General features: G+C 46.0%; 1 protein-coding gene across 1 annotated transcript in view; it reads left to right on the forward strand.

Moving 5' to 3' along the window:
- Positions 1–25,651, forward strand: part of LOC146759749 (obscurin-like protein 1) — a 57,094-nt gene that overhangs the window by 26,295 nt on the left and 5,148 nt on the right. Inside the window, exons 2-3 of the mRNA XM_085509866.1 lie at positions 19,898–20,173; positions 20,941–21,048. Of these exons, the coding sequence (XP_085365992.1) occupies positions 19,898–20,173; positions 20,941–21,048 (384 nt within the window). The remainder of the gene's footprint in view (positions 1–19,897; positions 20,174–20,940; positions 21,049–25,651) is intronic.

The raw sequence follows: 25,651 nt of genomic DNA on the forward strand, positions 1-25,651 counted from the left end.
ATGTTCCACCGAGATTCTTTTGCAGAATTAGAAGGAAGATTTCATCAGAAGATTTCACCACTAAAGTCTAAATAAGATTGGTTTGCAAGTTCCAGACTATGGCTAACAGCTAATGGAAGTCCACAGGCCAGCAGCAACAACTTTTATATTATGTTCTTAATATTCTAATTGTTGATATGACGTTCATATAAAGAGCAGAAGGGAAATTACTCTTAGAGCTCAAGTCATCTTTCACAGCCTGCGTCAACAAGAGCAGCACCTCATAGCCTTTGGTTTCAAGACCTGGACCACAAGCTAGCTAATGATTTTACACAGAATTCCAGAGTTCAAGTCACTGTTTACATTAGGGCTGAAATTGTACTGAAAGCCTTCAAGTTCATCACACTTAATTATCACTGGCACCACACATAACTCCACGTTACATATGTGATCACACGCAACCTGGCAACTTCAGACAATTCCCAAAGCACTCCACTTGCACTTGGCTACTAAAGTACAGAAAAAGGAATTAACATCAGAAATAGCTGCAGTCAAAACCATCTAAGAATCCAAGTCTCCAGGAAACAAGGAAAGCAAATCCTCTCCAGGACTGTGTTCTAAAAGGAAACAGATCAGAAAGGTGAGTTCTTCCCCCCTTTGACCACCCACTCATGTAACGTCCATGTCATTTCTAAGTATGCTGCCCAGACCAAGACTGAGGATGCTTCAGAAGAAGACCTTCCCTGCTAAGCCAAACAGAACAAGTAAGGTACCAAAATATGTAGAGCCAAACGAGGAAAGGTGCTCTAAGAAGGTAAGCATCACAAGAGACCAACAGGAATACTTACACAATCCAAACAATGCACAGTTTCTGTTCCACAAGCTGCCAAGAGGAATGTGTGCAGTACTCACAGCGCACCATGTACACTGCTTACTGCAGTCATACTGCTTCGTAGGACCAGCCCAACTTACTAAAACACTTTAATGAGCAATCCGAACTGTCTGGATCAGCACGGTTCACTTGGAAGGGACCTTCACAGATAAACCTGAAGAGGTGAGGCGACTGCACTATCTAAACCTTAAAGCATATAGGACCTTAAAGCATAAGCTTAAAGCACAGAAGCATGACCAGCAGGTCGAGGGAGGTGGTGCTGCCCCTCCACACTCCTCTCATTGAAACCCCATCTGGAGCACTGCACGCAGTTCTGGAGCCCTCAACACAAGAAGGACTTGGAGATGTTCAGGCAGGTCCAGAGGAGGGCCATGAAGGTGATCAGAGAGGGCTGAAAGCACCTCTACTATGTGCACAGGCTGAGAGAGATGGGGCTCTTCAGCCTGGAGAAGACTCCAAGGAGACCTTAGAGTGGCCTTCCAGTATCTGAAGAGGGCCTACAGGGAAGGCTGGGGAGGGACTTTTCATAAGGGCAGGTAGCAACAGAATGAGGGGAAATGGCTTTACATGGGAAGAAGGTAGATTAGGATTGGATATTAGGAAGAAATGCTTTACTGTGGGTGTGGTGAGACACTGGAGCAGGTTGCCCAGCAAGGCTCCAATATGATTGCTTTGCAAGTTCCAAACTATGGCTAACAGCTAATGGAAGTCCTCAGTCCAGCAGCACAAAATTTTATATTATCTTCTTAATATTCTAATTGTGGATTTGACGTTCATATAAAGAGCAGAAGGGAAATTACTCTTAGAGCTCAAGTCATCTTTCACAGCCTGCGTCAACAAGAGCAGCACCTCACAGCCTTTGGTTTGAAGACCCGGACCACAAGCTAGCTAATGATTTTACACAGAATTCCAGAGTTCAAGTCATTGTTTATGTTAGGGCTGCAATTCTACTGAAAGCCTTCCAGTTAATCACACTTCATTATCAATGGCACCACAGATACCTCACAAAGAAGCATTATGACACCACAAAGGGGCATTATGACGTCAGAAAGGGCATTATGACATCACAAAGGGCATTATGAATCACAAAGGAGCATTATGACATCACAAAGGAGCATTATGACGTCTCAAAGGGCATTATGACGTCACAAAGGGCGTTATGACGTCACAAAGTAGCATTATGACATCACAAAGAAGCATTATGACACCACAAAGAAGCATTATGACATCACAAAGGGGAATTATGACGTCAAAAAGGGTCATTATGACGTCTGAAAGGGGCATTGTGATGTCACAAAGGGGTGTTATGACATCACAAAGGGGTATTGTGACATCAAAAAGAGCATTAAGACATCACAAAGGGGAATTAAGACGTCACAAAGGGCATTATGACGTCACAAAGAGGCATTATCACGTCACAAAGAGGCATTATGAAAACAAAGGAGCCTTATGACGTCTCAAATGGCATTATGACATCACAAAGGGCATTATGACGTCACAAAGGGGCATTAAGACATCACAATGGGTCATTATGACGTCAGAAAGGGGCATTATGGCATCAGAAATGTGCATTATGATGTCACAAAGGGTGTTATGATGTCACAAAGGGGCATTATGATGTCACAAAGGGGCGCTGGGAAAAGATCTCTGTGTGGAGATTGCTTCTACTAGAGGTAGTTCTATAAGACTGTTATATAGAGCTGTGCAGGGGCTGTAAATCTGTCTGCAGAGGGTGATGATCAGTTCCAAGTGTCTGCAGTCAATGCTCATGGACAGAGCCCATCCAACCTGGCCTTGAATGCCTGCAGGCCTTGAATGGGGCATCCACAGCCTCCTTGGGCAACCTGTTCCAGTGTGTCACCACCCTCTGAGCAAAAAACATCTACCTAAGATCCAACCTATACCTCCCCAGTCTCAGTTTTAAACCATCCCCCCTTGTCCTATCATTATCCACCCTCATAAACAGCCATTCCCCCTCCTGTTTATACGCTCCCTTCAAGTACTCAAAGGCCACAATGAGGTCTCCCCACAGCCTTCCATTCTCCAGGCTAAACAAGCCCAGATCCCTCCAACTTTCCTCATAGGAGAGCTGCTCCAGCCCTCTGATCATCACAGTGGCCCTCCTCTGGACCCCCCCCAACAGCTCCACATCCTTCCCAGGCCTGGACACAGTGCTGCAAATAGGGCCTCACAAGAGCTGAGCAGGAGGGGACAATCACCTCCCTCTCCTGCTGGCCACCCCTTTTTCAGTGCAGCCCAGAACACACATGGATCTATCTTTTTCATACGGATATTCCCATCTGTGTACATATATATACCACACCTACACCCCCACAATCTGCTACAACTCCATAGAATTTTCAAGGTTGGAAAAGACCTGGATGATCTTATGATCTTATGATCTCAGATCTTATGATCTGGATGATCTTATGATCATCCAGTCCAACCATCACCAATACTTCCCAGTTAAATCACATCCCTCAACACAACACCCAAACTTTTTGTGAACTTCCCAGGGTTGGTGACTCTACATGAGAGAAAAGGGCACTCAGATAAGGGATTCTGCATTTGCTATTAGCAGAGGTGGGATGAGACCGAGCACTGCCCCAGCTCCTGGGATAATGCAGAAGGGCTGAGACCTTCCAGCTGCTTCCACCCAGGGTCACACAGCAAAGCCGACCCTGCAGGAGTCTGCATCATTCTTTGCATGGCATTGCTAAGAGGAAGATCCCCCCCCTACCCTTGGCTCTACACTCCAGCTGCCGTCTGCCATCTGTAAAGCCACCACAGCTCTCCTACTGGAGTTCCCATCTGCACAGTGACAGCTTGGTTTCTTCTTACTGTCAAAGCAGCCACAGCCTCAGTGCTTCTCAAATCTCCCCTTTTCAGCTGATTTCCTCTTTCTTGTGGCTGGGCAATTCCTCCCTCTCACAGTCATCCCTCTGCCCCACTCTGTGCCCACAGACCCAGAGAGGGCACACAGAGCCAGCCCTGTCCCAGCTGCTGCTGCTTCACATCTGACAGTCTCAGGAGCTGAGATCCAGGCCGAGACAGCAATGCCCAGACATGGTTTGTAGGACGTTTGTGATAGGAAATAGGGAGGCTTGTGATTAAACCTGCCCCCTAAGGAGGAAGGCAATGCTGCCTGCAGCCCCAGCAGGCATTACAAAACATCCCCATTTACAGGAGGGTTTTAAATAGCACAATTCAGGAACTACAACTGCACAAATTCCCGCATGCCCTGGAATAAGTTTGGGAATGGACATGGTTCTACCACCTGTGCAATGCCATAGAAATAACAACCATTCACCTGTAAACCTCCATCCTCTCCCCTGCTGCACAAAGGGAAGCTCAACAGCAGTGCACAAATGTCCCAGCAATGTCTGAGCACTGCTCTGTGCATCCCAACCTGCTCATCCCATCCACTCCTGGCTGGGCAGGAGGATTGGGGTGGCACATTGCAATGGGCACAGAGGAACATGGAAGCCCCACACATGTGAGGAAGGGGCTGGCTGTGCTCCACACTCACGTTATAAGACGTGATTTGCCCTTCTGTGGGGAGCCTCTGCTCTTTCCCAGCTCATCCTCCAGCGTCTGGGACTCCAGGATCTCATTCAGGATGTTGTTGGCTGCGGGGCAGCTCCATGAAGAGCCGCCCCTCCACCGACCGGCACACAACAGCCGCTCCCGCGCACTGCGGCTCAGCCAATCGGAGCCGGCGGAGCTGCCGCTGCCCGATGGGAGCCCCCCCCCCCACATATTGACCCCCCAGACGAGGAAGAGGAGGAGGAGAGCGACGAGGAGCTGCCGCAGGAGCTGACGTTGGGGCGGGGGGGCAACGCGGGGGGGGGGTCGGCAGTGGGGGGTGGGGGAGGGGGTGGGGCAGCATTACCCCCGGACCCCGTGGACCCCCCCCAGCCAAAGTGCTGCTCTCCGACCCCCGCGGGCTCTTTGTGCAGCCGCTGCCCTCCAGTTATAGGACCCCCCCCCCCATATTGCGCTTTGCTCACCCCCACCTCCGGAACCCCCCCCCCACTCACCACATCGCCCCCTCCCCCCCCGGGTGGGGTTATGGGGGGTGGGGTGGGGTCGACGATGTGCCGTAAGCCGCGCCGGGGTCGTGTGACAAACCCCCCCCCCCATCAAGATGAATGGGGCGCTGTCGGGGGGGGGCTCAGCCGTAAGGATAAAGCGGGGGGGTTAATGACGGGGGGGGGCAGTGCTATAGGGAACGCAACTAATCTAAGCCCCCCCCCCCCACATTAACACCCCATTGTGTGTGGGGGTGGTGGGGGTGGGGCACACAATAACCCCCCCAAAGGCCAAACAGCCCCAACACCCCCCCTCAAAGCCGCTGACTTACGCTGTGCCCCCCCTGCATGAAGGGCCCCCCCCCATCGATTGAGCCCCCCCCAATCCCATCTATAGTTGAGAGCTATGCTTTTTGTAACCCCCCCCCTTTTAAAGCCCCCCCCCCCACAATGTTGTGCACGATGTGCTGCCCCCCATGAGCCCCTGACCCCCCCCTTAAAAGATGGGGTGGGGGGGGTGGTCTCGGACCCCCCCTCCTTTAAACGATGGGGTGGGGGGACGGATTGTCACTGCCCCCCAACACCAAAATGGACACCCCCCTTTTAAAGGATGGGGTGGGGATGGGGGGGTGGGGGGTGAAGGTGATCTCGCCCCCCCCCCCATTAAAACGGACCCCCCACCCCTTTAAAGGATGGGTGGGGGTCGGTTACGGGCCCCCCCGGCGCTGTGTATGTGCCCCCCCCCCCGTTTTGCTCCCCCCGTGGCGCAGTGTGCTGGGAAAGGATCTCTGTGTGGAGATTGCTTCTACTAGAGGTAGTTCTATAAGACTGTTATATAGAGCTGTGCAGGGCCTGTAAAGAGAGTTGAGGGGGACTCTAGTGGGCATATGGGGCTGTGGTGGGCAATAGGAGGACTAGGGGCTCTAGGGGGCTCTGAGGGTGTGTAGGGGTTGTGGATCAGGTTGGATCTTAGGAAGATGTTTTTCACTCAGAGGGTGGTGACGCACTGGAACAGGTTGCCCAAGGAGGCTGTGGATGCCCCATCCCTGCAGGCATTCAAGGCCAGGCTGGATGTGGCTCTGGGCAGCCTGGTCTGGTGGATGGCGTCCCTGCACATAGCAGGGGGTTGGAACTGGATGATTTTTGGGATCCTTTTCAACCCAGGCCATTCTATGACTGTACAGTTCCATAGTGGAACAAATATAATATGCTAACTATGTAAAACATGGAGTCAGACCTGTGTGATTTGTCCACACCAGGAGGTGATTAGAAAACAATTTGTAAGCTACAAAGCTGCTTGCTGGAAAGGAAAAGAAAATAAAACTACAAGAAAAAGGGAAATCATTTCTTCCTGAAAATAGGAAGAATTATAGATCTGACATGAAATTTGAGTGAAGCTCCTGATTTTATGAAGCTATTCCCATTATTTTCTTGGTGCTGTGTTTCCCAAATGAGTGGTTTCTGGCTCTGCTGCAGCACCAGTCTGCATGTGAACATCAACTCTATTCACCATCTGGGAAGATTAGGACTTCCCTTCTCCCACCAGCACCACTGAATTACAGTTACTCAGTGGTTAAACAAAGGAATCCTTAAAGAAGGGTTTACAGCTGTCCTGTTGTCTGAAGTGCTTGGGGCATTCTGATGCTATTAAGCTCTATGTATTAACAAGTTAAAAAAGAAAAGGTAGGCATCTGATTGTTGTGACAGTTTCTAAGCGATTTGGAAAGCTGTACCACCCAACCACTCCTTCTATTTGATGGAGGTGACAAAGCTCAGTTTAATTTCTGACTGCTGTTTAAATTCTGAAGCTCGAGCTGGTTCCTGGAGCAGAAAAAGCTCGGAAGCTGTCCCTCCTACAAGCAGGCACCTCTGAGCAAAATATGACATCTCAGTTTCTGATGGTAAGGTCAGGAGATCTGATTCCAGCATCTAGCTTTTGGCTTAATACTGTGTTAGTGGGACCTTTGGCATCTAGCACTTAATGATCTTGAAGGTTTCTTCCAACCCAAGCCCTCCCATGATCCTATGATTCTGTGATTTCATTCAGGTTTATTGAGATGAGTTCTCCTGAATGTGCTGTTCTCCATATGATTATAATTGGAGTCCAGATGGGTGACTGAAACCAGACACCAAACTTTCTGATGGCCAAAATTAAATGAAATCAATCCTTTACTGTGTCAGTAGTCTGTAACTAGAGCCCATCAGGTAATTCCCAGCCTCCTGCCTGTATCAGTGGCTGCACACAGTGAAAAAGTCTGATGGGATTTTAACCTCTAAAATGTTCCAAAGCAACCAGAGGGTGAATATATTCACTATGTAAATACCTGCAGGAATAAGCTTGTCATGTATGTCCTCAGGTACCACAGTAGTTAATGGTGGGACTCAGTAGGTCATGCTGAAAGTTGAGTCTGCTGATTTTGAAGGTCTTTTGAAGGTCTTTTCCAGCCTACATGACCTTATGCTAATATTTCTGAAATTTATTTCTGATCAGCTCCCAGAAAACCTCCCACCCAGCCCCCAACTGACCCCGTGGTGAAAAATAAAACAGAAACCTCAGTGACGCTGGCATGGTCCCCTCCGAAGATGCACCGCCCCATTCCAGTCGATGGCTACATTGTGGAATGCAAGAAACTAACTGGCTTCACCTGGGTGAGGTGCCACGAGTCTCATGTCCCCGTCCCAGAGTTCACGGTGAGCAATCTGTCTGAAGAGGCTGATGATCAGTTCCGAGTGTCTGCAGTCAATGCGCATGGACAGAGCCCGTCTCTGGAATTCCCAGGGAGCGTGCACCTTGGTAAGCACAAAAACCCCAATGGAAATGGGTCAGTGTGTGCTGAGCAGCTGTGTTGGTTCCCTAAAGATGCTTCCTTTGACTTTAAGGTTAGCAGTGCATTAACACACCAAAGGCTTTCCTTTATTCCTAGTTCTCCTATCTCCTATCAACCTCCAGCTACCACTAAAGTGATACGAGTTGTTTCTGTGACAGAGACATGAATATCCTTATCTTTTGATATCTCACATGTGCAAGAGGCAGAACTTTCTGTAACAGATCTTAAGCACAGAAGTGCTTCTTCTAGCACTCATGCAAAGGGAGAAGTAGAAATGTACCTATGATTTAATCTTCCATCTCTAAATGAGATACCAGACTTGCATCTAAAGAGCATTAAGACATACATGTTCTTCCTCAGACCCAGTCCTGGCTGTGAAATCCCCCCTAACAACTGGTGAAGCTGTACCTGGAGGGGATGCCATGTTTACTATTGACCTTACAACAACATGCAAGCATGCCAGCTGATGAATGTCTGCAGTTCACAGCTATTGGCCAGTGCATTCAGTCACCAGGTTTACCACTGCATGACCATAGAGCAGTACTTTCAGCTGCAGGTTCAGACAGCCTTTCTGATTGCACTGGAATAGTTTAGAAGTAGGGGAGCAATCATTCCAATAATATCTCTATCAATCAGCTTTGCATGACAAAGTAGAACAAATAAACATTCATGATGGGAGGACCTGTTTGTCATTGGGTGGAAACCTCTGCAGAAGCATGTTTAGAGCATTATTAATCAGTAGAAGGAGATGTTTGGTTGATTTTTACTTAGTAAATCCAGCAAGAAGAGCAAATGAAATATCGTGAATTGCTCAGCACTGACACAATGATGAGTGCAGGAACAGAAGGTGATACTTTTTCAGAGATGTTGCAGCAAACATTGACCACGTTAGCCTGATATAAATTGAAATAACGAGGCCTTTGCTCCTGACAGGTGCTGCAGTGAGATTTACCAAGAAGAGCAAAGATGTAGAAAAGATCTGCGCTTGGCTGCGTGAGGAAGCCAAACTGCAGGCTGAGCTTTCAGACACAGGCGCTACTGTGGAGTGGATGAAGGATGGGAAGGAGCTCAAGGCCAGTGAAAATTATGAACTGCAAATTGTGGGGAAGAAACACACCCTGAAAATTCACAACGACTCAATGGATGATGCTGCAAGTTATCAGTGCATCTGTGAGGGGGATAAAATGCTCTATCAGCTTTCAGTGAAAGGTATGTGACAGTCTGGGCTGTCCTCTTCCTGCCCAGGGCCAGCAGACTGCATTCACCTGACTCCCCGACAGTCCAGCTGTTGTCAGACAGCATCTGGGGTGTTTTCAGTGGCTGTTTTGACTTGAACTGGCCAATCTGCTTTGTAGAGCCATTTGATTTCTGTGTTCTGTCCTGTGATTCGTCCCTAAGATATAGAGGAAATCAAGGGAAAGACAGGAAAAAGAGCATCCCAGCCTTCCTGCTCTTCTGTCAGGGTGGCCACAAGAGATGATGTCAACATCTCTTTTTGTAGCAGTGATCCCAAATGTAGAAAACACCTGTGAAGAGTCACAGGGACTAAATTGATGGAGAGCAGAACTTCCTGCCAAGGCTTGTCAGCTAGTCTTAATTTTGCTTTTCTTCTCTCTCTTTGTCATGTTAGCATAATATTTCATACTGGCAGGTCTGCCCATAGAATTAACTGGCACAGGCTGCCCAGGTAGGTGGTGGGATCCCTGGAGGTGTTCAGGAGCTGTCGAGATGTGGCCCTGATGGATGTTATCAGGGGGCATGGTGGGGTGGGTTGGGGTTGGAATCAAAGGAGGACCCCCATGTATTTCATCGGGAAGCACTACTGGTAATAAGACCTTTGGAGCAAATCCTGGTAGGGCCACGCTCAGCTGGTCCAGTCTGGAGGCTGTTTCTCCTTACTGCAGTATCTGCAGTGAAAACCAGCAGCTGCTTTTGTGTGGTTGGGCTCACATCCAGCAGTGGTGACGGGACTACAATGATAAGAGACAGTTCCTGAAAAAATGAATGAAATTTGACTGTATGATAGGATGGAGTTAAATGTATTGACAGGATCTCAGTCATCCCAGTGTCCATCAGCTGGCTCTCAAGCTCCTAAATGCAGGCATTCTGTAGAACGTTGTTGAATTTGTATTATACATGCGTGTTCTTGGAACTGCAGAACAAATGCATGCATAATCCAGACTTTGATTTTAGCAGCTCTGACTGCGCTGTCTCAACAGACCCAACTCAGTTGTGTGCGCTGTTTTGAAATGATATGTTAACAAGAAGTTGGAAAACAAGCTCAATTACCCTCAGTAAAATAGGACCGTGGACTTAGGCTTGAACTTTTGGCTAAGACAGTGGTGAGATTTTGAATCTTTGAAGTCAATTATTCCACTGTGTGTTAATAAGGGCCAGTTTTATCATCTAACTTTTGCACTCCAATTAATTTCCATAAAGGAATTCTTTTTTTTCTTTTTTCTTTTCAGTCCTAAGTGATATCTCTGTCTTTTAGGCTTGATTTGTTTGCCAGGGGGTTACAGTGCAGTAATAGATACCCCCTCCATTGATTTCCTTCTAGTTTGCTTGTTCCAATTCTTTCCTCAGTTTTCCTATTTTAGACATTTTCTTGAAGCCTTGGGCTTCTTCCTTTGGCTCTGTCCCCTGTACAGTGTACGTCCTTCAACTTGTGGAGATAAGGTAATCTGGTACGTGGTTTATAAAAGCTGCCAATTTGCCAGCTTCTGAATTAGAATCTAGCAATTAGAACTAGGATTAAACGTGCACGTTTGATCTTATGATAAATGAATGCCTCATGGTCACCAATGTCCCTGCAGTTCTTTACCATCATATGTATTTTGTGTCTTCATATTTTGTTTCAGCACTGGCAAACTTCGTAATCAAAGAGACAAGTGGAGGAGTAATCAGGGCCGTTGCTGGAAAGCAAGCTGAATTTGTTTCTGAGACCTCTGAAGCCAATGTCATGGTGAAGTGGTACAAAAATGGCAAAGAAATCAAGACCAGTAAGAAATTCACAATGGAAGATAAAGGGAAACTGCATAAGCTTGTGGCTTCAGCTGTAACGAAAGAAGACGAGGGAACATACATCTACACAATTGGAGATGACACTCTGATTTTTGATTGGAAAGTCTCAGGTAAGTTTGTGAGGCAAACATAGGATCACAATCCATGTAAAGCACTTCAGACTTAATTCATTTTATTTGTCCAACGCTGTGGGTTTCCAGTATTTAGGACAAAGATTGCATAGCTCTATTGAAGCAATTCTGACCTTCCTGTTGTCCCTATGCAAATCCACAGTATGAGCAAATAATGTAACTGTGTTGTGATGAATTCAAGACAGCCTTAGCTCCAGCTGGGGCTGGAGTCACGACTTGAGCCCTGACATCTGGGCTTCATTCATCTAGTTCATGTATTGCCTCAGCACTTACATCATCTTTAAACCTATGACTGAAATGGTCCTAAGTTATTAGCATGGGAATCCTGTCTCCTCTTTGGACAAATTAAACTCCACATTTGGAGAGTTGAGTGTCTCCTGCTGTACCCGAAGGACATTGTGATCTCTGAGGTGTCTCCCTGAGGTGCTGTAAGCACAGCCATTAGCTCATAGTGCAAGTAAAGCACTGTTAGGTCAAGCCTGGAGGAGTAATGCTTGTCACTGACATGTTCCTGTTCAGGGTGGAGCTGGAGGGTAAAATAACACAAGAAATTGTCATTGAAATTCAATATCTGTGAAATTCAGCTGGTTGCATTCACAGAACATGGCGTTAAGATCTGTTTTCTGTTTTATATCTTGAGCCTATTTTCCATAACCCAGTCCTCATTTATGAACTGAAGCTCTACTGAAAGCCTTTCGCTGTGTATGCTCATGCTGCAGTGCAGCGCTTGTGACCTTTAACAGCACATTCACGTTCCTCTGATCACAGGATCCTTACGGTTGATTAAGACCCTCTAGTCCGACTGCTCACCCATCACCACCATGATGCTCACCATCAGCTTAGCTAAAAACTCAGCAGAGATGATAGATCAAGCACAACACTGGATTTGGGGTGGCTAGAGATTCCTAAGATATTGAAGGATTGCTTGCAGGTGGTGTTGGTTCAGGTATTCACCCTGCATCCCACCTGCTGTTCTGTTTGGTTGAGAATCATGCATTCTGCAATTTCACTTTGTAATTCAAAGACCCTGGCTTTATCTGTTGAAAAACTGATCTAAAACAAGCCAAGAAGACTCCGTTGGAACTGGTTGATGCAGAACAAAGGCATCCCCAAAGGACAAGTTGCACTGTTTGATGAACATTATTGGATGAGAGCTAAGCTAAGATTTCAAAAGTTCTGGGGCTGTCTCTGAGCATCAAATACAGAGGAAGCCTGCATGATTCCCTGAGAATGGATACCTCCTACTTTGGTGTAGGGTTAAGGGAACACTAGCAGTAACTCCTATCACAAAATGTCGCATGGCTCAGACAAAATGTCATCAAGAGGGCTTAATTAGGAGCACCAAATGGTCGCAAGATGGTCTTAGGGCAGGGAAGTAATCTATCTATGTGATATTGATTGATGCTATTAGTTCTTAACAGCTTGACTCTAGAAGGACTGTTGTTCTTTGGTCACCTAGTTATAAAAGAATAAATGGCTCCTGTCTATTACAATTTTTAACGCATTTTTTGTTCACTGATGCCATAAATGTTCCTGGCATAGTAATTGGCCTTGGTATATTCAGTGACTGAAAGCAACAGTTGTTGCTCTAAGAAATGCAGTACAAAGCTAGGTCTGCCTGTAGCTGACAGCCATCAGCTTGCTCCTCAGGCAGGTTCTGTCTGTGTATGGGAGATCACAATGTGAACCACTGATTGATCAGCTGAGGCAAGTGTGGGGTCAGCTGTGGGAGCACAGGTGAAAGTTATGTAGCTCTGCTCCCTGGAGGGGTGGAGTTCGACTCCACCTCCTCTGAGACCTCATTTAAGGGCTGACCCTCACTGAGGCAGCATCTCTTGGAGATTGCTCACCAGGGAGGATCACCTCAGCTCTGGTGAGTTCCCTTTTCCTTATATCTTCTGTATTTCTACCATTTTACTTGTAATTGCTTTCCTTGTTAATACCAGCATAGTTATTGCCAATACATTTGGCAAGCCAGGCAGGAGCCACTGACTTGGCATCTAGAAATATAAGGAAAAAAAAAAAGTCCTTTGTGTGGAAAATCTTTAATTGGTACAAGGGGGAGAAGACCACCCCCTTAGGGACATGCCTTCCTGGACAAATTCCAGGTTTTGAGGCGTCCCCATATTACCAATTAGCAACAATTATTGAACAATGGGGCCCTTTAAGAGTACCAAATAACATGGACGCCTATTGTCTAACTGATTACTTTCTAGGACTACAAAAAGATATCTTAATTACAAAAGAAAAGCGAATGGCTGCATCTATGGCAGCCTGGCCATTATTAAATGCTTTAAATCGGGCAGAGATAAAATCAAACAACATTGCACATGAAAATGAATTGTTAAAGGCCCGTATTGAAAAATTGGAGGGTGAGATCAATCTATTTACAGGAAAAAAACCGTCATTTTCTTCCTCCAACCCTCAAATTAGATACATTTCATTTAATGACGATCAAGATCCTGAAGAAATGAATCAAAATAAGATCACTAAATCTGATCTAGAAAAACCATCTGAGACGGACTCACTAGAAGTCCGTCCAGTAATAACTCAAAAAACAAAGAAAATTCAGGATCGACCAGCAGGAGTGCCTCCTGATCAATGGCCCCCTGCCGAATCTGTTTTACATGTAACAGCCTGTCCATATATGCCTACTGAACTCATGGACCTAGTGCAACGATTTAGGCAAAGGCCAAGGGAAAGTGTTCCAGCTTGGTTATTACGGTTATGGGATTCAGGGGCAGATAGTGTACTGGTTAGTGGCCCCGAAGTATCTAAGTTGGCCACAATAACAGTACATCCTGCCCTTCGGCAGAGACTGTATGCTGGGACTCAGTTCCCTGAAGAAAACCATTCAATTGTAGAATGGATAATGGCTGCTTGCCGCATGGTGTGGACAAATAAAACTGACATGCCAGTAAACACAGGGATGTGGTCTTCTATGGAAGACCTTCAAAATTATATACGCGAATTAGGTATGAGAGAGGCTATCTACGAAGACACATTCGATAGCCCTGATATGGTTAAATTTTCTGCGGGAATGAGGGACCTAATTTTACAGTAAGCACCCTCTCATATGTATGGAACCTTGGTTTCCATACTTAATCCAGTAGTATCCGCAGAGGCAGTAGTCCAACAAGCCGCCCAATTGGTAGCAGACCTCGGAGAAACTGAGCGTTTACGAGCTAAGCGCAATATCAGGGTGATTGAGGATGCCGAGGCTTTTCCAATAGTGCGAGCCAGAAGATCGGCCCCGCGAACTTCTCGGGCAGGACCTGTTAGGGTATCCCGGAAACAAATGTTTAATGATCTGCTCCGGGCAGGCGTTCAGTTTTCAAAAATTGATGGGCAGCCCAATCAGGTTCTCCTTCAGTTGTGGAAGCAACTGAAGGATGAACAAAAATTTCAGAATAAACCCAAAAGGCCAGGGATAAGATTTATAGAGCGGCGACCAACAACAACATGGAATTTAGAAGATTTTATAGTTCCAAATAGGAAAAAGAAGCCACCTCAGGTGCCTCGGGTTATGACACCGGAGGTATCGGAGGTAAAAGACTTGAATCTGGCTCAGTTCATGGCTTGACGAGGAATGTCAGTCCTCCTAGGGCCTCTAGACGGGACCGGAGGCCCTATGTGGAACTGACAATATACTGGTCCCGAAAGAATATACAGAAGGTTATGGCCCTAGTTGATACCGGGGCAGAGACATCTATAATATATGGAGACCCAACTAAATTTAAAGGTAATAGAGTGATGATTGGAGGTTTTGGGGGACAAACCATTCCGGTCACCCAAACCTGGGTAAAACTGGGGGTCGGGCGTCTTCCACCACGGGAGTACAAGGTATCCATTGCCCCAATTCCAGAGTATATATTAGGAATTGATATCCTGTGGGGTCTGGCTCTCCATACAACAGTGGGAGAGTTCCGATTGCGGCAGAGATGCATTAGTATCCAGGCAATCCAGACAATATTGAGAGGCCATGCAAAACATGAGCCTATTTGTTTGCCGAAGCCACGCCGGATTACTAATGTGAAACAGTACAGACTCCCGGGTGGGCAGGATGAAATAACAAAGACGGTGCAGGAATTAGAAAGAGTGGGTATTATAAGGCCTGCACATAGCCCATATAACTCCCCAATATGGCCAGTGCGAAAACTGGATGGAACATGGAGGATGACAGTAGACTATAGGGAATTAAATAAGGTCACGCCACCTGTTCATGCGGCTGTACCCAATATTGCCTCCCTAATGGACACACTAAGCAGGGAAATCAAAACATATCACTGTGTCTTGGATTTGGCGAATGCATTCTTCAGTATTCCAATCAGTGAAGAATCGCAAGATCAGTTTGCATTTACATGGGAAGGGAGGCAATGGACTTTCCAGGTCCTACCCCAAGGGTACGTACATTCGCCCACTTTTTGTCATAATTTAGTGGCACGTGATCTGGCTAAGTGGGAAAAGCCAAATAATGTCAATTTATATCATTATATTGATGACCTCCTGTTAACATCCGATTCGTTAGAGGCGGTGAGACAAGCAGCAGATTTGTTGATAGCTTACCTGCAGAAAAGAGGGTGGGCTATAAAGCCACAGAAGGTGCAAGGTCCGGGGCTATCTGTAAAATTCCTGGGAGTAATTTGGTCCGGGAAAACCAAAGTACTACCCAGTGCGGTAGTAGATAAAGTCCAAGCGTTTCCAGTCCCTACAACATCAAAACAATTGCAAGAATGTTTGGGTATATTGGGGTATTGGCGCTCCTTTATACCTCGTTTAGCTCAGCTATTAAGGCCATTATACAAGCTTACAAAGAAGGGTCAATCATGGAATTGGGGAAAGATAGAACAGGATGCTTTCCAACAGGCAAAACTGGCAGTTAAACAAGCTCAGGCGTTGGGTATATTTGATCCGACCCTCCCAGCTGAACTAGATGTTCATGTTACTCAAGATGGTTTTGGCTGGGGCCTGTGGCAACGCCAGAGTTCTGTTCGAACCCCCATTGGATTCTGGTCTCAGGTTTGGCACGGAGCAGAAGAACGATATAGCATGATTGAGAAACAGTTATTGGCTGCCTATTCGGCATTACAAGCAGTAGAGCCGATAACGCAAACAGCAGAGGTCATAGTTAAGACTTCATTACCAATCCAGGGGTAGGTGAGAGATTTGACTCACCTTCCTAAGACGGGGGTGGCCCAAGCACAAACGGTGGCACGATGGGTCGCCTATCTAAGCCAGAGAAGCAGTCTGTCTTCATCTCCACTTAAAGAAGAACTACAGAAGATCCTAGGCCCAGTGACGTATCACAGTGATACATCAAAAGAACCGATGGTTGCTCCACCAGAGAAGAGTCCCGTTCAGGAAGGAAGATATCCTATTCCTGAAGATGCCTGGTATACGGATGGGTCCAGCAGAGGCAACCCGAGCAAGTGGCGAGCAATAGCATACCATCCCTCTACTGAGACCATCTGGTTTGATGAGGGGGATGGTCAAAGCAGCCAATGGGCAGAATTGCGAGCCGTGTGGATGGTTATAACTAAAGAACCTGGTGACGGCGTCCTGAACATCTGTACAGATAGTTGGGCTGTGTACCGGGGGCTCACTCTGTGGATTACGCAATGGGCTACCCAGGAATGGACTATCCACGCCCGACCGATTTGGGGTAAAGACATGTGGGTAGACATTTGGAATACGGTCAAACACAGGACAGTATGTGTCTACCATGTCTCTGGTCATCAACCCTTGCAGTCACCAGGAAATGATGAAGCTGACACACTGGCCCGAATCCGATGGATTGAGAATTCACAATCTGAAAATATTGCCCGTTGGTTACATCAGAAGCTACGGCATGCTGGACAGAAGATAATGTGGGCAGCTGCTAAAGCATGGGGGCTGCCTGTACAACTATCTGATATCGTTCAAGCATGTCAGGATTGCGATGCTTGCTCAAAGATGAGACCGAGACCGTTGCCTGAAACAACATCCCACATTGCTAGAGGATATAGTCCTCTTCAGAGATGGCAGGTCGACTACATTGGGCCCCTCCCTCGGTCTGAGGGGGCGAGATATGCCCTGACCTGCGTTGACACTGTAAGTGGACTGCTGCAAGCCTATCCTGTACCAAAGGCAAATCAAGCATACACAATTAAGGCACTTACTAAACTGATGTCTGCATACGGGACACCTCAAGTTATCGAGAGTGACCAAGGGACTCACTTCACTGGAGCGATGATACAGCGCTGGGCAGAAGAAAACAACATTGAATGGCGATTCCACCTGCCATATAACCCAACAGGGGCAGGCCTTATTGAACGTTATAATGGTATCCTTAAGGCTGCCCTGAAAACAGACTCTCAGTCCCTGCAGGGGTGGACAAAAAGATTATATGAAACCGTGCGGGACCTGAATGAAAGACCTCGGGATGGCAGACCCAGTGCCCTGAAAATGTTACAAACTATATGGGCCTCCCCTCTTAGGATCCAAATTACAGGCACCGATAATAAGGTAAAACCGCAGGTTGGTACTGAAAATAATCTTCTGCTCCCTGCCCCTGAGAATTTAGAACCGGGAATCCATAAGATAAATTGGCCTTGGAAGGTGCAGGTAGGACCCAAATGGTGTGGCCTACTTGCACCTTGGGGGAGATTATTGGAGGTGGGAGGTTCAGTCACCCCCTCGGTGATAGGTACATGGCCTACTGACATCGTGGTCAATACTCCGGCCTTTATTGCTAAAGGAACACCTATTATGTCCCTATGGCAGATCAAGACTCCTCCTCTGGTGCCAGATATAGTTATACAGCCACAGATATCTGGCCAGAGGGTATGGTATCGGAGGCCGGGACATAATCCAGTACAAGCAGAAGTATTGACCCAAGATAAGAATACGGCCTGTATCTTGCCCTGGAGGGCGGATCTTCCCCTCCTAGTACCCTTGAAACATCTATATTACTCCCCTTAAAATTGATTCTAAGCCTCTAGGACCATTACTCTGGACTGATGAAACGCAGATGGACCTGCACTTCAAGATGATTTGTCTCCGGTAACATCTATCAAGCACTGGCCCATGGAAGATCATAAACACCCATCCAATCATCATCATTTGAATAATATCAACATCTAATGCGACGGGAGATTGTATCAGCGTCGTGATTGGGTCTCTGTAATAAGGGGAACTCACCTAATCATTGGTTCACGTTGTGAAGGGGTGGAGTGTATGGGAGATCACAATGTGAACCACTGATTGATCAGCTGAGGCAAGTGTGGGGTCAGCTGTGGGAGCACAGGTGAAAGTTATGTAGCTGTGCTCCCTGGAGGGGTGGAGTTCGACTCCACCTCCTCTGAGACCTCATTTAAGGGCTGACCCTCACTGAGGCAGCATCTCTTGGAGATCGCTCACCAGGGAGGATCGCCTCAGCTCTGGTGAGTTCCCTTTTCCTTATATCTTCTGTATTTCTACCATTTTGCTTGTAATTGCTATCCTTGTTAATACCAGCATAGTTATTGCCAATACAGTCTGGATGGAATGAAGGGCATGAAATACTGATGTGCTCATCAAACGCTGCTTGTTAGCTTAGAGACAAGGTGTTGAATTGGTTTGTTCATGTATTGCAAACAGGTTACTTAGCTGCCTTCATTTTAGCTTCAGAAGAACATGTGCAGAATACAGAATTGATTAGAAGAAATAAGAACTGTCTGCATAGAACTTACTCTTTCCTTACACAGGAGAATCAAGCACACGTTTGTATGTGAGTACCTCCAGAGGTGAAACTTGATCCCCCAGATGTAATGAGCAGAGACATTACAATCAGTTCTAACTGTATCTTAATGCTGTGCTGAATAAGCCTGAGTCAGGATGTAAACCACTTTCTCTTTTTTTCTTCAGATGAAGCCATTAATTTTGTCAGCAAGTCCAAAACGACTCCAGAAATATCAGTCAGTCCTTCTGAAGACCTGGAGCTGGTGTGTGAGGTGTCAGCTGCAAGCGGAGCTGTCGTATAGAAGAAAGATCAAATAGAGGTGAAGCAGGACCAGAGGACAACCATCATCTCCCAGGGGACGCACCGCAAGCTCATGGTCAAAAATGTGACCCTGAAAGACCAAGGGAGCTACAGCTGTGAAACAAAAGATGACAAAGCAACATTCCAAGTGAAAGTCAGAGGTGAGAAAATGCTTGGAATCCCAGAGATAAAGGAACACTTCATTTTGTGTGTCTTGCATTTGGAGGATCAACTTACAGCCTCTCTGGTGCAAAACATTTTGGCTATAGGACTTTCTTTGTCATCTAGTGTCATAGCAACACTTTTCTACATGTGCTTTTCCATCCAGGAATGAATTACTGCAACAAACCATAGGCAAGGAGGGTAACTTGTGCAGCTCTTGTAGTCAGCTGGTGTCTGCAGGGTTACAGTGCAAGAGCACACCAGGCATGCAAGGAGTGAGAAAAGGGGAGGTGTTTGATGAGATCTGGTTACAAAATTTGAATGACACAATGAGGTGGAAAATGCCACTAATCAGACTCATAAATGGCCTGGGTTGCAAAGGCCCACAGTGCTCATCCAGTTCCAACCCCCTTCTTCCTATGTGCAGGGTTGCCAAGCAGCAGCCCAGGCTGCCCAGAACCACATCCAGCCTGGCCTTGAATGCCTGCAGGGATGGAGCATCCACAGTCTCCTTGGGCAACCTGTTCTAGAGGGCCATTCCCTTCTGATTTACTGGAAATGTAGAGAGACATCAGAAGAAACAAAGAGAAGGGAGGAGGTTCAGCAGTGCATGCAGGTGTTCTAAATCTCATGTCCAAATCTGCTATCAGACTGCGAAATGTTTAGATTTATGATATGATATGATATGCCTATTCATTTCCCAAGGCAAAATAGAGGGGAAAGTATTTTCCTGTCTTAATGAGGCATCATGATGGTCCCTGTGAAGGGCAAGTATAATGAAAATGGGGAACTGGAGTAAGCTCTGCAGCAGACTACAGCAAAATGGTGTGACTGTTGTGATGTCCCTGCAGAGAAAGAAGACGTGTTTACAAACAAGGACAAGGTACAAAAGGAGGTGAAGGCTGCACTGACTCAAAATGCCACGCTGAGCTGCGAGGTGGCCCAGGAGAAGATGGAGGTGAAGTGGTACAAGGAGGGGAAACTGATCACCTCGAGCAAGAAGTTCAAGGTGGAGTCAGAGGGCAAACAGTGTCGGCTGGTGGTGATCCAGGTAGAGAAGAAAGATGCAGGGGAGTACAGCTGCGAGGCTGCTGGCCAGAAACTCACCTTCAAGATTCATGTCACAGGTGAGAGAGAACACATTTTGGCCTTTCATTCTAGAATGTTTTAGAAAACGGTCATTAGTTTGTAAGTTTTCCCTGCTATGCTTAAAATTTTTGGAGCTGAACTTTGGGGTGGTTAATTTCTGATGAGGAAATTGAACAAATTATTCTAAATACAGTTGTGAGGCAGCTCCATCTTTTAAAATCTTCAGGAATTTCCTTTTGCTGTGGGAATGAGGCCATAGACAAGAAAGTTCTGATTGCACTTCTCCATTCCCACGTGCCTGTACCACTAGAACAACTCTGCAATGCAGCTGCGTCTCAGGAAGTTTCAGAACAGGGGCTTTGTGTCAAGCACTAGGGGGTGTGCTCTATGTAACATGTTTTTGTCTTGGAAGGGCTCATTTAGCATGGGAGAGAATACTACAGGAATGTTTTGTATAAGTTGATGTTTTGAAGACATAAGTAAATGGCAGCTAGGGGACGAAAGAGTCATGAGAGTCATACAAGAAGCATCACAGAATGCCTTTTGTTGGAAGGGACCTGGAGGATCATCCAGTTCCAATCTCTGTCCTGGAAAGGAACACATTCTTTGTGACTAGGTTGCTCTAACACCCATCCAGCCTAGACTTGAATGTTTTCAGGGATGGGGCATCCATAGATTGCACAACTTCTCTCCACATCATTCTCTTGGGGCATCAGACTGGGAGAACTGATTCATTTTTCTGACTCCTTCCCCAAAACCTGCTCTTCTTTCAAGAGGCCAAACTAATGTATCTCTCTCTTTTTAGAGCCAGAATTTGTATTTACAAACAAGGAGAAGGTACAGAAGGTGGTGAAGGCTGCAACAACAGAAAAATGCCACGCTGAGCTGCGAGGTGGCCCAGGAGAAGATGGAGGTTGTCATCAATTTATAAGCAATGAGCCAATAATGTTCCAATTATAAACTTTTATTAATTGTAGCGGGTAAAACTAAAAGGCAATTCAGCGCTGGGCGACAGGGGGATTATTGTTCCTCCAACTGCCGCGCCGTCCCGTCCCTTGCAACTTCTTTTGTATTGTCCATCCCGAGCGTATTGTCCTTTAATTGGTCGGTTGTGATCGTGCGACTTGGTGTGTCGTTCCTTGGTTGGTCCTTCCGTGGAACTTTGTATCCATCGGGGCGCGCTTTGCCTGTAACTACGCAGAGTACACAATCTACCCATAAAATTAGAGTGTTCTGCAACCTTTGTGGCCTCCATATTCCACCATTATATCCCGGTCCTAATGAACAAGCACTCCACCACAATGCTACCACATCCCGGTCTTAATGAGCAAACATTTTATCACAGAGGTCAAGTGATAAAAGGAGGGGAAACTGATCACCTCGAGCAAGAAGTTCAAGGTAGAGTCAGAGGGCAAACAGCGTCGGCTGGTGGTGAGCCAGGTGGAGAAGAAAGATGCAGGGGAGTACAGCTGCGAGGCTGCTGGCCAGAAACTCACCTTCAAGATTCATGTCACAGGTAAGACAGGTGTTGTATGAAATACAGCAGAGAACAGTAAAGTAAAATCTAGTTTCTATTATACTGCACCTGGATCACTGTAGTCTGTGCTGAGGTTTTTTCCCTAGACTTGATTGCCTGGGTTTGTAGAAAGTATTTGGTTTCAGTATGACACAAAGACCTGTTTCAGTCTGTCTGTAGAGCAATAATTAGTAATATATGTACAGTGGAAGCAATATTCAAGATATTATTCAAATCTCTCCTGTGCCTGAGATCCCAAACTGTAATTCTTGTTCACCTAAACATTTGACTAAGATAAGTATGTGCAGTGAGGCTGGAGTGCATGTTCTACGTGCAGCCTTTCATGGCAGGAGAAGCAGGAACTTCTCCTAGTAGTACACTGCCTTTTTACTATGCCTTTATGTTGGAGGCTGCATCTGGATAGGTGAGTCTGCTACTCACAGTAAGAGACCTGGTAGAGCTGACTATTGCCAGAGCTCAAAGTAAGATAGATATCTGCAAATCACACACAAAGAACAAAGGACTGCGTTGGTGAGCATATTTCCTTTGTGCCTTTGACAGTCACAGTTGTGGCAATGGTAGAGGCCATGAGGAGTCTGTTCAGGAAGCCGGGAGTACTGTTCTGGGTCATGAAAAGGCAGCCAGTGGTTTGACTATCACATGTTTATGTGTTTTGATGTTTCACAGTGGGTCTTAAGTAAAAGGAACTCAGGTTTTGGTTGCCTGCAGGACAGATGTTCTTTTGGGTTCAATATGTTTGCATAGTGACTTGCAACCATGGGACTGGTGTTCAAGGACCCTCTTGGTTCCTTCAGTTCCTAGGTTCTTTCTTGCCTAGATTTGACACTTTGTTTCAACAGAAGAGCTGATATTCTCTAGTGAAGGCTATTAGTTTGGGCACAAGTGGTAACCTAAACCTGTTCCAACCTGTACATACAAACCTGCAAGATGGTCTCATTTCGGTCCCTCAGTCAATACTTTTTCTTTTCTTCCCTCAGAGCCAAAACCTGTGTTTATAAACCAGGAGCAGGTGCAGAAAGAGGTGAGTGCTGCCCTGGCAGCAAGTGCCTCCCTCAGCTGTGAAATAGCACAGGATCCAACCGAAGTAAAATGGTACAAGGATGGAAGACTGCTTGCCTCCTCCAGAAAGTTCAGAATGGAATCTGTGGGCAAAACACGGCGTCTGGTTGTGGAGCAGGTGGAGAAGAAAGATGCTGGAGAATACATCTGCGAGGCTGCTGGCCAGAAGATGACCTTCAAGTTGGAAACAACTGGTGAGCATTCGCTTTGGGAGCACTAAGCAGCTTTTTATGTGGCTTAGAGGAAGACTGGCTGTCTTCTACCCTGTGGGCATGGAACAGCCACAATTCCCCCCGGAACAACATCAATGACCCACACCACAAGTTGGATTCTCCTTTTTAATGTAGTGGTAGCGAGGTGAAAATCTGGCTGTGGAATATTTTTGACTAAGGAACTTCTACTTTAATTTCTAGATGCGCTGAATTACCCTCTAGAGTGTCTTTCTGAATATATAAGCAACCATGGGTGACTATGATCCTGATTTATATCTAGGTTCAGGCTTACTTTTTCAGTTAGGTTAGATCAATAGCTCCAGAGAAGATAGGGAAATACAGCAGTTCACTGATACCATGTGTCAGAAGAATGCAGCTCAGTGCTGGGCAGTTTGCTGCTTCATTCCCTCTTACAAGTTGCACCCAAGGCTGGAAAAGACCACTGAGATAGCTGAGTCCAACCCAGCCCACCCTCACTGGACTTACTAACCACGTCCCCAGTGCCACATACCCGTGGCTCTTGAGCACCTCCAGTGACTGCGGTATATCAGCGTGGTTGCTTCAGTTGTGGGAGTTTTCAGACACTGGCTGTTGTTCTAGCAAGACAAAAAACCAAAACTGATGGAACAGTGTCTATACAGGAAGCAATTGGCTGTCCTGATGGCTGCCAACAGTTTTACACAAGGTGTGTCATGCAAGCTTGCATGAGTCTGGTTTAAAAACTTGCTGTTCTGATGGAAGGAGAGGATGTTGGTACAGGATAACTGCGGGATTTGTGCTCTCCCGACATCCAGTTGCAATCACAGCTTATTGTTGCTATAGAAAACAGCTTCTCTGTAGACAAATTGAGTTAGTTCCAATAAGTGGCTGAAGCCCTAAGTGATCCAAGGTGAAGCATGATCCAAACTGGAATTTAACTAATTGTAGTAGGGAATCCAAGCCTTAATGAGATGAGTTATTTAAAATATGAGTCCTCCATCTAAAACAGCATTGAACTCTTACTCTGGTTTATGATAGAAGTGAGAGTTTAACAGCAGAAGTCTGAAGTTATGCTCCAAATTTCTCATCACTCAAGAGAATATTTGAATATATGAATTCCTTTGGCTATGTTAGAGCTCATAATGAGGTCAGCTGATGTTCTTTAAATGCTCGGAGTCTAGCAATGTGGGGAAGTGGACTGGTATTTGCTGTTGAGCTTTAGGCTAAGAAGCCTGATTTTAGAGGACTGTGGACTTCCCCTTTCCCTTCCCCTCTCCTCCCCTTCTCCCTGGACTGATCCCACATGGTTTGAGAATGATTTCAGATCAAGGTAAATGAGGAATCGCCGTGTGAAAACCTGTTGTTTTACTGCACTGTAAAAGACACTTAGTCAAAAGACAAGTGTGTGTTCCAAGCTTGAGATTGCAGGAGATCCTAGAAACAACTCAGCTGCTCAAACCTGTAGTCTGGCTGAATCTTTTATTGTCAGTTTTGGTCAGGAGGAGATGCTTGAGTAAGACAAATAAAAGGTCACGGGTAAGTTGGTCCTTCTTGTGATATACTTCTAGGCTTTCATCAGGGAGAAGCTTAATTAGTCCAAATAATCATAGCAGAAACCACACCAAGAGCATGAGAGTGAAATTTATACTTTCTTGACGTGAAGGAAAATTTTACCTGGTTCTGCCATTCCCCAAATATTTGTTTCCTTATGACAAGAAGAACTTTGCAGAAGTAATTTTTTTTTTCAGTCTTGCGTGCAACACAAAAAGGGGTGAAATCTAGGAGGCCACCTGAAATGTTTTTTCCATCTGGAAGGATCCATTTAACAGCACCCATGGACCAGGTTATGAACAAAACTAAGTTCCCAACTAAATCCACATTCTTCTTTCTCCTTCTCAGAATTGCCTGTGAAAATCAGCAAACCATTGGCAGACAGTAGCGTCATTGAGAAGGACAAGGTCACATTTGAGTGTGAGCTGTCCAGGCCCAACATGGACGTCAAGTGGTTCAAGGTATGGCATGTAATGGTATTTTCCTTTCTGACTTCTCTGGAAATGAATGAGAGCCTTTAATTTCACTTCCAAGGGATGCGAGTCTGAGCTTTTCCTTGATAGCTTTTTCACTGCTCTCTTTTCTTTATGCTCTTTTATTTGCCCAGATCAGCACTCTTTGTTATTATGTCCTGAGTTCATTTATCAAGTTGAAATTGAAGTTTGTTTTGGTTTTATTGTGAACTTTTTAGGTCATGCTGCACAAAATATTGTTGGTTGAACTACAGTACAGTCTTGAGCTTCAAGTCTAACACAGAAATTCTCAGCCGGGATTTTGTAGCCTTGTTGTGAACTGGGTTGTTGGGGTGAAATCTCAGTTTTCTTTGCACCTGACAGTGTGAGAATTTGCTCTGGCACTTTGTGTACCTCCCCGGTGCTCAGCTGTTCCTTCCCTTACTTGGGGATAACGTCATTTATTCAAGGTGATGTCCAAACAGGCTTGTTAACAGTCCTCCGCAGTGCTTTAAGCTGTCATAGGTCAGCCAGAATTTATGCATGTTCTATAGCCATTCCTTCATGTTGAGAACACTGCACTGTGCTTAAGCTTCAGCATATGTTCCAGTAAGCACAGTTCCATTAATTCTAGGGGAGTGGGTGAATTAAGCATAGATCTGAAGGCTCCCTTTGCTCAGTGCAGAGATGGAAGGACTAATGGAGATCTGACTTGATATTTTCCCT

This window comes from Coturnix japonica, chromosome 9 (assembly GCF_054131305.1).
Source record: "Coturnix japonica strain WE chromosome 9, WE-NBRP24, whole genome shotgun sequence".
Lineage (NCBI taxonomy): Eukaryota > Metazoa > Chordata > Aves > Galliformes > Phasianidae > Coturnix > Coturnix japonica.